The sequence below is a fragment of the Sinocyclocheilus anshuiensis genome, unplaced genomic scaffold, assembly GCF_001515605.1.
Source record: "Sinocyclocheilus anshuiensis isolate Anshui unplaced genomic scaffold, SAMN03320099.WGS_v1.1 scaffold352, whole genome shotgun sequence".
In the NCBI taxonomy this organism is placed as follows: domain Eukaryota; kingdom Metazoa; phylum Chordata; class Actinopteri; order Cypriniformes; family Cyprinidae; genus Sinocyclocheilus; species Sinocyclocheilus anshuiensis.
Window position 1 is genome coordinate 1,242,488 of NW_015557093.1, and position 15,642 is coordinate 1,258,129.

Here is a 15,642-nt window from a genome sequence, read left to right on the forward strand (position 1 = left end):
TGAGAGAGTGTGTGTGTGTGTGTGTGTGTGAGAGTGTGTGTGTGTGTGTGTGTGTGTGTGTGTGAGAGAGAGATAGTGTGTGATTTGCATAAAGACAACAAGCATATTTATTCATTTATTTTTGGTGTTTATTTTTTTGTATATTCGATTTAGTGCAACAAATGCTATCATGCTATTATTTTGCAATTTAAAGGCACTGTCTCATTAGCACTATAATTACAATAATGTTTAATTTGTTAGCATTAGTATTAACTAATGAGTAACATAGGTTAACATGAACTAACAATGAACAATACCTCTAAAGCATTTATGTATCTTATCTAATGTTAATCCAAACATCTCCTAACACATTTTTTAAGATAAAAAATTCTGTTTACATTGGCATTAGTTAATGCACTGTGAACTAACATGAATATGAGTTAGGGTTAGGTTACCCTATATATAACCCTATAAGTAGCATTAACAAAAGTTAGTTAATGCTGCAAAAATATATTGTTCATTGTTAGTTTTTTCCCAACTATTGTGTAATCTCAAACTAATTTTGATGGACAAATACTTTCAATCTAATTTTTGTCAACAAATCTAATATTAACTTCAATCAAAGCTAAAGACACTGAAGTTCAGCTAAATGTATGAAGGCAAATTAAATGTAAACTTGAGACTCTGTGCATCAATAATCTTTTTTTTTCTAGTTTTGCAATATAATAATATGCATATGTTATGATGCTTCAAAGTCAGACATAAACTGCAAGGCTTTTTAAGATGATATAAGACTCACTCTGTCTATCCAGACTGCAATAGGACTGACAATTTCTGTTTTCCTCCCCAGGCACATGAGTTTCTTTGCATCCAAAGCGAGCCCCACATCAGTGATTCTGGACTTATGGGAGACCCAGCACTTCCACAGCGGTAATCTCAATCAGCTCGCCGCTGTGATGGCTGAGATTGGCAAGCAGGAGGCCATGATATTCCTGGTGTCAGACGGGGAGTGCTGACACATTAAAACTCTGAGTGATGGGGTGGGGGAAGGACGCGACCCTCTGCCCGCCCCACCATAGATGAGAAACAAATAAAAGAACAGGGTTTACCCAACTATATGAGGCCACTTCCCCAGTGAACAGGGAATAAAAGAAAAAGAACGAAAAAAAATAAAACAAGACCAGGCTCAGGAGGAACCTGGCAGGGCTTTTAGATGTGCTGTGACTGAGGCAAATGCCTCTTTCTCAGAACAAAAATCCATTTGTTTTGAAAATAATGGTGTATAGAAAATCCCAGATTCTATGATTCTGGTCCTGCCCTCAATCACTGACCAATATGTACTTTCTAACCACATTTGTGTTAGGCACATTGATATATTAATATCAGACTGGAAACTAAAAACGAATCGGTTTGAAAGACGTACGCTATGTAGGTAAGGTGAATATTTTGCGAACTTATTCTGATTTGTGACATGCATTTTGTAAATGTGTACCATTTAGCAATATGCAAACACGCATATCGATGACAATTTCCTTTGGCCGACACGTTTCTTACCTCACAAAGCATTTACAATTTTAGAGCGTTTGCTAAATTTCAGGGCGAAAACATTAAGGAAGTAAAGTATTTTTGGTGAGAGCCACTACTTGTTCCTCTGCCCCTGTGCACTTAACGTGTGTGTTCATGAAGCCATAAAGTCCAAAATTCACCTCAATGCAATGATATATGTTCTGATCCGGGTGGATAATCAGTAAATAAGCACAGGATTCTGTGGATGTCTTGCTGCTGAAGGATGGGTGATCAGGGACCTCAAACGTTTTCCTAGCTGTTTTGAAGAACATTGGACTTTTGAGAATAAGGGTCAGAAGTTCTGCAAAGCATTTTTTCCATGGCTGTCTTATGTCAATGGAACCTTTTCGAGACTAGAATTCTCATCTGAGTCCATAAAATTCCTCTTTTACGAAGGAGGAAAAAAAAAAAAGTTCCCCGTTGGAAAGGTTTTCTTCTTTTATAAACAGAAAATGCAATACTACCAAATGTTTCATTGCTATTCTCCTTCATATTTAATGAGTCTATGTTTCTCTGAAAGCCATTTTGGCTTCAGGGCAGTTTCTTAGTCGTAGGACAGAGAATATTTTCATCACCCCCCAAAAAGCAAATGATCCATCCAAGAAAACTTCATCGACACTCAGCAGCTGTCGTATTTTTCTAAATTCCTCCATCACACGTGTGCTTTGTTTCTGCATAACTGTCAGACCCTGTAGAACGGCAACACGTCTCAGCCCTGCGTTTGGCGCCGTGAATGTGCATTACACAGTTTGAAGATTGTCAGATTATTTTTTCGTGCGTGTTTGAATGTGAGAGTATTTCATTCCAAATGAAGGATGATTGGTGAGAAATTGTGGATCACAAATTTTCCGCTTTCATCTCGACCAGTAATGACAGCCACGTCTGGAGATGATTGGAGGAGTCCTGCACGTTCTCTCCACAGCAAGTGGAATTACACAGGCCTGTTTCACTCAGCTAACAGAGAACTCAAGTTAGACCAAATTGTGCACACAATGTCTTTTTTACCTTCCTTAAGGTTTCACTTGGTGATTTCTGTTACACAATCAACCAGTCAGCTATTTTCTTTTCTTTGTTTTTAATCTACAAAAGTCATCATGTCTTGTAGATCAGTACATTTCATGTGATGCATCTCTGCGCAACCAAAGTGTATGAGCCATCTGGAGCATTTCTTTAATATCTATGCCGATTGTGATTTAATTTTTTGGGAGTACACGTAGTAACACGTTCCTGCTTTCAACATGCATCTATTTTTCTTTCAAGATCTCATGACTTGTGCAAACTTGTTCATTTTGAGCATTCCACTGGTAAAACAATTTAAATATACAGCACTTTGTAAAGTAATTGTAAATGAAATTTTAATAACAAGCCAAAAAAGACAAGTCAACTGACGTAACATTTGTCAAAGTATAATCTGTGAAGTGTTTGCCTACTGTTCATTGGTTATATAGCACTGAGTTAATTCTTTCTGCAGTGTTTGCGGTTTAGACTGTTTTCGCCATAAGTTTGTACACCGTCATTTTGTTTCGTCCTGAGGCTGTTGGTTTATGGGTAATCGATCCTCAACACTACGTCATGAGAAAACAGATGCACCAGTAAATGATACTTCTGTCAGAGTATTTAGACAAGGACTTGGTGCAAAATTGACAAATTCCTAACACTCAGGTTTACAAACAGTTCAGTTGAAACAGACACGTTACGCATTTCTAAACATTACTGAGTGCGCAACGGATTGCTCATCAATGTTGTTCTTTTTCACTGACATAAAAATCATTCGTTCTGAGCTCACAAAGTCAGCTTGCAACACTGAATAAAGCAGATGCCATGATATTCACTAAAAGAACCACCGATCTCTCTTTATGACTGTACATTTTGTCAGCCTCATTCATAGCTGTTCTGTGTAAATGAATGTTCAGAGTGAGTGCGCTATTTCTTTCTTTTTGAACTGAAAACCGTAGAATTGTGTACCTGTGAATGTTCAATTCGATTTCTTAATTCAATGTTCCTTGCCTTTCTGCAAGTCAAAATGCTGTATTTATTACATGCCACAGCGCTTATGCAATTGTACAATTCTTTTCTATTATTCTTTTTTTTTGGTAAAGTTACTTTTCATTTTTCTCGTCAATGTAAATTGTCGTCGATGAGTTTGTGGTAATAGAAAGCCCTCTTCTGCAGAAGGTTTTCTGTACTTTTTGGACAATGGTATGGATTTGTGGGTAGAATTTTGGAAATTCGTTTCTAAGTGCTTTCAAGTATTTACTTGGCCTTATGTATATATCTCTCTATGAAATTTCAGAAAAGGTATGTATAGTAATTGAACCTAAAATGGATGTAAATAAATTATATATTGTTAAAAGAGAGTTGAGTGATTTGTGCTTACAACATCTACAATACTTCATGACACATTTTACATTTGGAGCCAATTAGTAGCCTTGGGAATAACCCAATTTCACCACCATTCGTATCATTCAGTAAGTCAGCACACAACAACATGACTGCATGTGATTTATTGACTAAATGTCTCTAGCACAATTTCTTTCTAAATAATTTGCGTCATCTGACATAGAAAACCTCTCTATAATATGCACAGGAATACAGCAGTTTATCGTTCTGAATGACACACACAATAGTTAAAGGCTGCAAAGCGATAAAGGCACTTGATAGTTGATACGTAACACGTTGTCAATACAAAAAAGTACAAAAAGTGAGCTGTTGGCTCAAATATATATAGCTTTCTAAGAGCAGGATATTGGAGTGTTGCATTTCTTCTGATTCGAGTGCAGGAGATTGGTGCATCTGGTATGTAGTCTCTGAAGAAGAGCCATTATGTTTGGAAATGCCATAAGATTATGCATATATCGGTGATATCCATAAACAGGATTGCTCAAAACCTTTGGCACACATGCGCTTTGCTCACTAGCGTGCGGAAACCAACAAAATGGCCACAGAGCTTTAAATAACACAGCATATACGAACAAAGGCTCTAAGTGAATCTGGCCATATAATATTGCAGGATCCATTAGCACTAATGCAGAGCGTTACAGGCCTTTCCTTAATTAGAACTACCTGTCTGATTAGAACAGATGAATGTGGCGTATTTAGTACTGAAGCCATGTAGAGACCATTGCTTGGGTCAGGATGAAACGCATGCAATCAGTGCTAATGTATTTCAGTGTAGCTGCCAGGGGCGTTTTATTCCTCTGTGGTTTGCCATTACCTTAAGTACCCTGGCACAGCAAATCAGGCAGAGCAAAAAAGTAGGCTGCACAGCATCTAGAGGATTGAGGGGCCACTTTAAGATCCTGTCTGAGTAGATCACATGCTCAATGCTTTAGCCTACAAAATGGATTGTATGAATCAGAATACAACTAGATTGCTTCACTTATTACATGGGAAATGCTTTGTCCGTATTTGTGACAAGAGTGGATAAAATTTTGGATGATAAATATGCATCCTAGTGCAGATGAGATGAGCAAACCTCACAAAAAATTTTTTTCACATTTTACAATAAAATTACAAAATTGTTTTTTTGTTTTTTTTTTAGTGTGACAATATTTTCATGCTAATCACATTTTATTTTTTGTAATTCCCTTTATTTTTTTTATTGGTGATATTTTACTATATATATTTTATTATATTTTATATTTTTTTATTTTATATATAATCAGTTTACTGTATTAAAATCAGCCTAAAGGCAGTACAACAAATACTATTATGATGTATAAATACACATTTTTATTTATTTTTGCATTAGAGTAATTAGAATGGCATTTGGAGGGAAATGTGCTCAGCTGTCAAGGTAATAGTCACAAAAAAAATCATATTCTTACATAAGGTTAAGCCATGTTCTTTATGCAATATAAAATGTGGTGTAATGTGAACACGACATGTTTTGTGAGATTCACTCAGATGCCAAATTGACGAATACGGATATCTAAAAAGTGAAATTAAAGTGAGCAGTATAAGAGCGTACTATGTTCTTTGGATTGACGAATACTGCAGGTGTACTTTTGGAGGTGGAGTGGGATGAGGAGGCACAGCTAAAATACTTCATCCAAATAGCTTGTTATCCATTCTGACATCTGGCATCGGTGGTTGTAAGAGTTCACAAGCTGTTTCCAGTTGAATGACTGGCATCGTAACACAGCAAAACTGAGGCCAGTCTGTCGGCTTACTATAGCAAGCTACCAAAAATTCAGGTCCGTGCTTTGCTGAATGACACATACTTAGTAAATGCTGATCGAAGCTGCTATAACAGCCAGCGGAGCTACTATATCCATCACTCTTTCAGTCAGCCATATGTTACAGGCTTCAAGTAAAGTACTTGGTCTTGTTTGGCATAGCTATAGACCCCCCCCCAGTCTCTGTTCTGGCCCCTCCTTGACGAACGGCGGAGCCTCACACCGGAGAGAAAGCGTGAGTTTTACATAGTGGCTTGTCCTTCTTTGAAAAGAACGTCTTCCCCTCCAGATTGATTTGACAGATCTGAGGAGATAAAAAAGGAGGATTAAACAGTATCATCAATCATGACTGTTTAACAGCACTTTTCTACAGCTGTGAACTAGTATAATTTGCTACTTGCTTGAAGCCAATAATATTAGGGGGAGAAACATAAGCATTCCAGAGAGCATTTATAATTGGATACAAGTTTGGAGTGCAGGATGTGCCATTAACTGTTTCATATTTTTTATTTTTTGAATGAAATGGATACTTTCATTCAGCAAGGAATTGAGTGACACTAATGACATTTATGTTTTTTATTATATATTTGAATGTGATAATTCCATTTTGAATAAATGCTGTTCTTTTTGAAATTTCTCTTCATTAAACATTCATGAAAAATAGTATCACTGGTTCCACGAAAGTACGATGCAGCACAACTGTTTTAAAGTGACACTGAAGACTGGAGTAATGGCTGCTGAAAACTTGGCTTTGTCATCACAGGAATAAAAGACATTTTAAAATATATAAAAATATATTTAAACCATAATAATGTCCAACAATATTAGTGTTTTTACTGTATTTTTGATCAGATACATGCAGCCTTAGTGAGCATAAGAGACTTTCAAAAACATAAAAAAAATATTACCAACACAAGCCTTTGAATGGTAGTGAATGCCTGTATTAATGCCTGTCATGTGAATATAATTTATGGGGTATATTCACTGTTAATATCAGTGCATGTCAAAATGAAAGTAATTGCTATCTGACACAGACTGCCAAGCTCTCAAAGAAGAGCTCCATTTTTGGAGACATAAAGATTAAAGAGGTGAACTTAAATCAGCAGACAGGCGAGTAAAAGTACCACACAATTTTGCTATTTATTGTGTTCTTGTGTGCGAGGGGCATGAATGAAAATTAATGAACTGCTTAAATTCCTAAAAAATGAAATAAATGACAAGAGCTTATCCAGCATTTCCATAAGAGAAAATAAAACGAATGTCTTCGTTTATCTGGATTATAAATAAGAAAGAAGAATATTCTAAAAGCTGTGAACCACATTAATTAAAGGCATTAATCCAGAGCATGCAAACATGGCCAGTGTATGAATTTTGAAGGGAAATGTCTAGGTTCTCAGGAGCTATGGGACCATTTCTTGATAGTGTTGTGTGGTGCAGAAAGTTTAAGATGGAGTTTTGGGACAGGTCCCAATGCATCAAAATGACTTACGGCACAGACAAAGCAAGTGTCATGCCAGCTGTAGCCCAGCGCCTCAAGGAAACGGTCTCCTGCATCAATCTTGAAGTCACAGCCATGGCATTTGGTACCAAACATCTTTTCGTAGTCTGCAGAGAAAAACAAGCCAACCAAAACGGGCCTATTAAGACAGCGAGAAGGAAATGCTTGGTCAGAAACGAAGAGAACGAGACAAGAAAGAAACGGGTTATCGGAAGGAAAAAGAAAAGGGATTATATTTTCTCAGCCCTCACATGCTCGGTGTGTGATAACAGACACTGGTCCAGATTCTTACATTGATTGCCCTAGTTTTACCCATTACGGAAAACTTAAAAGTGGCAGGCTTTACGTCCCGTACGCAAGGTAAGTAGTTTAGAGCACAATCCTTTTAAGGTGCTGAGACTGCAGCAATTTTATCAACACTAGCTCTTCATTTCTAACAGAAACAGCTGCCCACTCGCTGCTGACACAAGACCAAAACTCTTAAAATCTGTAAAGCTCCGGAACTGCAATGCAAGCCTATTTACATAATAAAGACATGCACTCCCTTCAGATAGCTTAATGTCTGTTTATGTAAGATTAGGGGCGCAACAAATGTGACAATGTGATTAAGTGCACTGCATAAATATAAATTAAACACAGAAGGTGGCTGAATTTAACAACTTTTTACCACTCAGGAAACTAAATGAATGAACAAGAAAAGCTTAACATGGCAAATTTCATGACTGAATTCAAATCAATTTAATCTGATCCACAACGGTTCTGAACCCCTTCTCCCACCTGTTTGCTAACCTCTGACTAATTGGTCCTATAAAAGTGTCAACATATCCAAAATAAAAGAACTGCGGTAAGGGCCGTGGCCTAGTCTGTAGCACACAAATTCTGACACTTAGAGCTGTTTGAATCTAATGCTTCTCATTCTTCTTCCCAATAATTTATTTTTCTAAAGCTCACTAGTCCATTAAATGAAAGTGGCAAAAAGAAAATAAACACTGGCAAAACACTGGTTTCAATCTAATGTTTCCCACTCCTCCCAATAACTTCTTATCATAATTCTCACTAGTCTCACTAGCAAAAAGAAAAGAAAAAACAAATTAAATTAAATTAAATTAAAATGTTTGCAAAACAGGTTTGAATCCAATGCTTCCCACTCCTCCTTCCAACAATTTCCTTTCATAAACCTCACTATTCCCATAAATAGAAAGTGTTAAGTTACGTTAAGTTAAGGCGCCGATAAGCCTCGACATATAACGCTGTTGCGTTATAGGCGTCCTGAGTCCTATGAAAAAAAATATAATAATAAATTAAATAAAATAAAATGCGTGTTCAAAGCAGGCTTGCAATGTTCTCGATGCCTTATCATTAAATTGTATTTCTTATCATTCCTATAAATGTAAGTGTCAAATAGGTTAGTAAAAAGTGGACTTTGAGGTGGGGTGCTTATATAGTCAACATGAGTTTGAATCTGTCTTCTGATTTCAATCTAATTTGAATAAACAAAAAAGTGGAAAAAAAGAAAAGAACAGTATTTATGGTTTCATTGAGCACTTTCTACCACTGGCATATTTGAAGTACATTCTCAAGCATAAAAATTCTCAGCAAAGCTCCTAATCAATGTGCAGGGCCGGTATGGAGCAGGTTTGATGTCTGAAGTGAAGTGGCAGCATTTGAATGATTAAACACTGCAGGAGCCCGCGCTCGGCTCTCGGCAGGGGCTGTCGATAAGATGTGCGGCCGGGCGTGCGAGAGGGGCCGCGGTCGCTCACCTCTCTCGCAGTAGGGCTCTCCCTCCTCCATGTAGAAGGCCTGGTTCCTGATGGGCATTTTGCAGGCAGCACACAGGAAGCACTGTACGTGGTAGGTCATCTTCAGGGCGTGCATGATTTCCTGCGGAGAGGACAGAGGGGTGTGAGGGAGCCATGAATTCACACTTTGAAAATCAGTCCACTCTCACTTTTAAACTCTCACTCACACAAATACACTTTACACACTTAATACAATCAGAATCAATATACAGCTTTTGTTTGTTTTGAGGTCATTTTGACGTACTGTCATATTATTATACTGTCGTAAAATTACCTTACATTGTATTTTGTTTCCCAGTTTTTGTATTATATTTAATGCATTATATTGATTAAATCCTAGCAACGCTTAATAATCATTTCTGTCAAGCCATTAATAAATATCAAATAATGCTTAATAAATCAGTTAATATTAATATTTACAACAATATGACACATGAAACAGTTTGCATATATATGCACACACACACACACACACACACGTGTGTGTGTGTGTGTGTGTATACAAGTTAAATTCATGTCAAATTCAAACATCATATGGCCCTTAAGCTGAATTTATTTGATTAAATAGTAGAATTTTATAGTATTATAAAGTTTTATGATTACCATTTATATATATTTAAAAAAATATTTATTTCTGTCACGGCAAAGCTGAATTTTCAGCAGCCATTGCTCCAGTTTCCAATGTTACATGATAATATGTTGATGCTAAAGATATTTCTTAGTATTATCAATGTTAAAAACACGTGCTGCTTAAAATTGTTGTGAAAACCCATAATACATTTTTTCAGGGTTCTTTAATGAATGGAAATTTCAACATTTATTTGTAAAAATGCAAGTCTTAAATATCACTTCTAATCAAATTAATTCATCCATGCTGAATAAATAATATTAATATTTACAACAATATATGACACATGAAACAGTTTGCATATATATGCACACACACACACACACACGTGTGTGTGTGTGTGTGTGTATACAAGTTAAATTCATGTCAAATTCAAACATCATATGGCCCTTAAGCTGAATTTATTTGATTAAATAGTAGAATTTTATAGTATTATAAAGTTTTATGATTACCATTTATATATATTTAAAAAAATATTTATTTCTGTCACGGCAAAGCTGAATTTTCAGCAGCCATTGCTCCAGTTTCCAATGTTACATGATAATATGTTGATGCTAAAGATATTTCTTAGTATTATCAATGTTAAAAACACGTGCTGCTTAAAATTGTTGTGAAAACCCATAATACATTTTTTCAGGGTTCTTTAATGAATGGAAATTTCAACATTTATTTGTAAAAATGCAAGTCTTAAATATCACTTCTAATCAAATTAATTCATCCATGCTGAATAAAATAACTATTTTCTTTAAAGTAATATTACATTAAATTATACTGACCCCAAACTTTAGAGCGATTGTGTATTAAAAAATTATACCAGCATCTTTAATGGTTTTATAAACTTTTCCACTACTCATTTTGAATCAATCAGTAAAGAACTGCAGTGTGTATTTGTGTTGCAGAACAGTAGGAAATGCAGTTACCCCTGTTATCTTCTTCTTGCATTTGGCACAGTTGGGTGAGCAACGGTTGTCATAGCACTTGGTGCAGTAAATGGATCCTTTTTCCTCAAAGAAGCCCCCTTCATCCAGCACCCTTTTACATTGACAGCACGTGAACTCCTCTGGGTGCCAGGAACGACCAAGCGCCACCACATAGCGTCCCCTAGAACACGGACACACAAACACAGCCTTACAACAAAAGCTTTTGCACTGAAGTGAAAGGGTCAGCCGGGGCATCAACAGCTGGGTTTAGCACTCTTAAGTGTTCAGTGTGCAAAAGCCATTCTAATGGAAATAGCAGGTCAGATGCAGAAACCTACTCCATTCCGTATTGATTCTCCCCGGTAGAAAGCCCAAGAACATGGCGCTATTTCTGTGCACGGCGTATTTTAAGAAATATTGCTGCCTTACAAAGTTTGACACGAACTTTTTTCCCTCCCCATGTTTTCTCTAAGTTTTGTAAGTAATGACATTTAGCGCACAGTCATCATTGATTTGGAGGTATTTTGGGCTGTCTGCAGTGGTCAGCTTTGGGATTTCGAAAGGAATAGTTCACCCAAAAATGACTGAAACGATTTGCTGGGTATGTCCTCATGTAGGCCATTTGAGATCTAGATGAAGTTTGGTTCTTCATCGGAACAGATTTGGAGAAATGTAGCATTACATCACTTACTCATCAATGGATCCCCTGCAGTGAATGGGTGCCGTCAGAATGAGAGTCCAAACAGCTGATAAAAACATCCCAATAATCCACAAGCAATCCACTCGATTCCAGTCCATCAATTACGTCTTTTGAAGTGAAAAGCTGTGTTTGTTATAAACAAATCATTCAAACATGACTAACTGTTTAGAACTGTTTTGGAATGGTTTCAATTTGTACATATTTCTCTCCTTATTCAGACAATATGACCTTTTCACTGGAGAGAGCATTATGATAGACAGAAGACTCATATTTTAGTTGGAAGCAATTAAAGTTTAAAAACTTCTGGATGGATTTGTTTCTAGCAAGATGTTAACTGATGGACTGGGATTGTGGGGATTTTTGTGATGTTTTTATCAGCTGTTTGGACTCTCATTCTGACGGCACCCATTCAACTATTCCTTTAACTGCAAATTTTGAGTCAGTGCTGAAGTTTGACTCCAGAGGCGGTAGAGTTCCAGCCGTACCTAATGATCTTGTTGCATGCGGCGCAGAGCGGTGTGCGGCCACTGGAGTCGGCGGGGTTCTGCTGTGCTGCCTGCATGATGGAGCTGCGGTTCTGCATGGGAGTGGGTTGGACAGGCTTTTGGTGCTGCGTCACCACCGTGCTGGTCTTGTCTGGATGGTAACGGTCTGCGAAACCGGGATCCGACACCCATGGCGGCCGGCAGGCTGGACCAGAATTCGTTGGTGCTTTAGCTGGCGCTGAAAAAAAGGACAATGAAACTCAATACATATATTTTTTCAGCACTTCCTCACTATGGGCCAACAGAGACCTGTTACGAGTGTGTACATTTATGGGCTGCTATTAAAACAAGTGCAATTGTAGTCTAAAATAGCTTGCTTTTATCCAGGGACCAACCTATAACACGAAGACATCTATCGAGATGCTGCTAACACCATGAGAGGAGAGCATTAGGAGTGGCTTATGGTTTAATTCAGCTTATATAAACCACATCTCAAGAGAGTGATAATTGACTCATATTATCATCTTGGACTATAAACACATCAGTGCCACTTATGTCTTACTTTCCCATTAACAACAGGCCTGTCTGAGCCAGCCAGGCCGCTCCGTGAACAAGTCTGTATTTTATGGGAGTTAAGTCCTCCCCGTGGGAGCGAGTCTGGGCCGTGAGTCAGTGTGTACTGTGAGAGTCAATCTATTCTGTCTGTTCTGAGAGTACTTACCTTGAACTTCATCAGGTTTGTCTGCTGGCTTGGACTTGGCAGGACAGGGAGTTACTCCGTGACTGTAGAAAGAAAATTTCCCTTCAGTACACATGCCTTGATAAAACAGCTTTAGCCAATGAAAATGTTATTAAGCTACACAACACAACCTCTGACATCTACATCCTGGATGGAAAGTACACTCCTGAACAAAGAGATGAGATTAAAACTACTTCACGCCATGTATTTATATGCAAGTTAAAATACAGGATGGGTGTTTTTGCTTTAATTTAAATAAAAACATGTTACATTTAATGCATTTACTGGGTTCTTTTTCACTGAGAATTCTTATTACAACTTGGCATAACAAGAACAACAAAAAGTATAAGCATTTTTATTTTTAAAAAAAGAATATGGTGTTTTAACATTTTATTCATTTACATGATTTTTCCAAAGGCTAGAAATCACTTCTAAAATTAGGCTACCCAATTATCCAGATTTTCAAAAAAAGCTTAAGAATCTTATTTTAAAAAAATATATATTTTTAGCTTCTTTTAAAGCTTTTTTTTTTTTTCTTATATGAAATAATTTTGTCATCTTGGGACCCCCTTGGAAGTCAAGTTGAGACTGACCGTGTGTGGTTTTAGCTTACTGTACATACTGCTCTAACAAAGTTGGCTGTAGCATTTATGAGTTTTTCGTCATGCATAACCGGAATGAAATGAACAAGCATATCCAGATTCTGTACTTCATCATAACTACAAGATCACACAAGAATAACACAGTCATGAGTTTTCCAGATGTGTGTTTGCGATTATGTGTGCACGTTGTTCCTCATGTTTGATTCTCAAAATAATTAATGTCCTGAAGTTCCCTGGACGTGAACAAGTCATTCATTTATACAGAGTAAGCCAAATAAGTCTGTCTTGTGTTTTTTACTGCCAAACACTGCCATAAAATGATACCAGCTGGGCAAAGCAAGATACAGAACGATTAAATCTCTAGCTGAAAATTTGTACAGAATTAGAATCAATGCATACCGATTCCAAACAATGTCTAATTAATCTCTTATTTGCACAAATCCCAGTCTCAAAAACATCTCAGTTCTGTTCCAAATCCTAGTGAGCTGCCCACCTAGGCAATATTTTTAGGCACCATGGGCACAACCACAACAGGAAGTCTGTTCCAAACAGCAGGCTTGAAAATTACACTCATTTCTCACCTTGTTTTGGAAGAAATCTAAAGTAAAATTGCCAATCCCAGAATGCACTGTGCTGAATTTTATCCAGAAGCTACAGAATTTGATCAAAATAAATCTGTTCCATCTATTTAGGAAATTTTACATAATACTTATGCTAAGCAACTCTTAGAATATTGAGTTAGCTTAACTAGCAAGATCTAAACCCATCATCTATCTGCTGAAAAACTATTTAAACCAGGTTAAATTAGCCTGGGGTGAATTAAATAGGTTAATTTAAAAAGGTTAGTCATTTTTACCATCACTTCTCCAAACAACTAGAAAACAGCAGTGCATAAAATGCTAAAAATGTTGAAACGAAGAAAAGAGAACAAGCATAGCTTGAAGAAAATAAAGGAGGACAGCAGAGTGTTTCACAATGTTTTATGTAGATTCTTTTATCTTATTGGAGACAGATCCAGAGGAAGAGCGATCAGATGACATAATAGAATTATGCTAAATTACAGTCAGGAAAAAAAGAGAATGAAATATAAAGAAGAAAGAAAGTTGAGACAAATCACAAGGGGGGCTACACAACACAATCAGAAAGAAAGAAAGAGCAATAGTAACAGTCCCATGATGGATAACACCTCTGAACAACCACAAAAATAATAACAACAATAAAATAACATGATTATCAGTTTGTAGAAACGTACCACTTGAAGGAGACTATGTCACACCAACAGCATACAGACTGTATGGCTCAGTTTGCGTGGTTTTTCCGACTATGCCTGCATTTCTTCTCATTTGTTTTTGCTATTTTTCACTTGTATTTTTTTGTACTTTTTTTCATTAACTTGACAACCCCCCCAATCCCTATTTTTTTTTTTGTCCTGGTATAACTGGGGTCGGTGTTCACCCATAGCTGGCAAGCGGTGGCACATTTGTATCTAGTGCGGCTGCATCTCGGCCACCTCGGCCGTCTGATGCCCGGGAGGCAGAGCGTTCAGGACTTGATGTTGAGGGCACGGGCAGATCTCTCGTGATGCCAGTCTCTCAGCCTGGCATAGCGGGGACTCTGAATCTCAGAGAGGAACTTTTCCCTGCCATTCAGTGCACCAAAGAGGACAGGAAATTAGGAGAGCGGTGAGGACAAAACAGAAGGAGAGAAAGACATGCCAGCACATACACAAAGACAAAAGAAAAGAATGAGTATGAGGTTGAGAGCAGTGGCGGCTCTTCGGGGGAGGCAGGGGAGGCACAGCTTCCCCATAAATTTGAGGTGAAAATGGGAGGAGGACGATTTAATGTTAATAAAATTCACACTTCATTTCAGTTCATGTCTCAGAATGTGTATTTTTTGTTTGTAATTTCACAGTTGTAATATCATAACGTGAAAGCGCCACTTTTCTATCGCGAATGTGCCGAATCTGCTGATGTAATTACAACCGCTAATGATAGAGAAGGGGAGGGGGAGGCCGAGCGAGCGCTGAGCTCTCGTGCCTCCGTTGGTAAAAAAAATTAGCCAATCAGCATCGAGTGTTCACTTTCAGCGCTGAGGAGTGTTGAGAAAAGAATCCTAGCAAGGGAGGCTAGCCTCCCTTCTGATATCAACCAATCATCATAGAGACGTAAATTACGTGATATTAGTTTGAACGTCTGCCGCTGCGCTGATAATGTACCAAGTACTTATGATGAGTAGCGATATTGAATATTTGATTGCCAACAGATTTACCAAGCTGTCATTCAAACAGTATATATACAAATTTAGGGAAAACAGCCTAAGCTGGACATAGGCTACAGCAGTCGTGGCTTAATTAAATGGTGCAACAGGCAGCTCTCTTTTAACACAGACTTTTAAGAAGGGATGGATGTTTGCTTCAAGTGATAGGCCAGGTAAGTGAAATTATATTATCTTGCTGTATGCATGTCGTTTTCTTTATGTTTTCTGACTAAAAGCAACCAAAAAGCCATTTTAAAGTGGTTAAGCAAATAATAATAATAATAAT

The 15,642-nt window shown here is 37.4% G+C and overlaps 2 protein-coding genes across 4 annotated transcripts in view; one reads left to right on the forward strand and one right to left on the reverse strand.

The window, feature by feature from the left end:
- LOC107677380 (netrin receptor UNC5A-like) overlaps nucleotides 1-5,031 on the forward strand; it is a 204,683-nt gene extending 199,652 nt beyond the window's left edge. For both annotated transcript variants that reach the window (XM_016472262.1, XM_016472263.1), the window contains one exon: nucleotides 830-5,031. In XM_016472262.1, coding sequence (XP_016327748.1) covers nucleotides 830-995 — 166 coding nt within the window. In that variant the 3' untranslated portion in view covers nucleotides 996-5,031. The remainder of the gene's footprint in view (nucleotides 1-829) is intronic.
- A 226-nt stretch (nucleotides 5,032-5,257) lies between these two features.
- The window catches only part of LOC107677376 (PDZ and LIM domain protein 7), a 40,095-nt gene continuing 29,710 nt past the window's right edge, over nucleotides 5,258-15,642 (reverse strand). For both annotated transcript variants that reach the window (XM_016472255.1, XM_016472256.1), the window contains exons 6-11: nucleotides 12,478-12,539; nucleotides 11,757-11,994; nucleotides 10,572-10,752; nucleotides 8,985-9,105; nucleotides 7,213-7,328; nucleotides 5,258-6,027 (exon numbers count right to left, since the gene is read on the reverse strand). In XM_016472255.1, coding sequence (XP_016327741.1) covers nucleotides 5,941-6,027; nucleotides 7,213-7,328; nucleotides 8,985-9,105; nucleotides 10,572-10,752; nucleotides 11,757-11,994; nucleotides 12,478-12,539 — 805 coding nt within the window. In that variant the 3' untranslated portion in view covers nucleotides 5,258-5,940. The remainder of the gene's footprint in view (nucleotides 6,028-7,212; nucleotides 7,329-8,984; nucleotides 9,106-10,571; nucleotides 10,753-11,756; nucleotides 11,995-12,477; nucleotides 12,540-15,642) is intronic.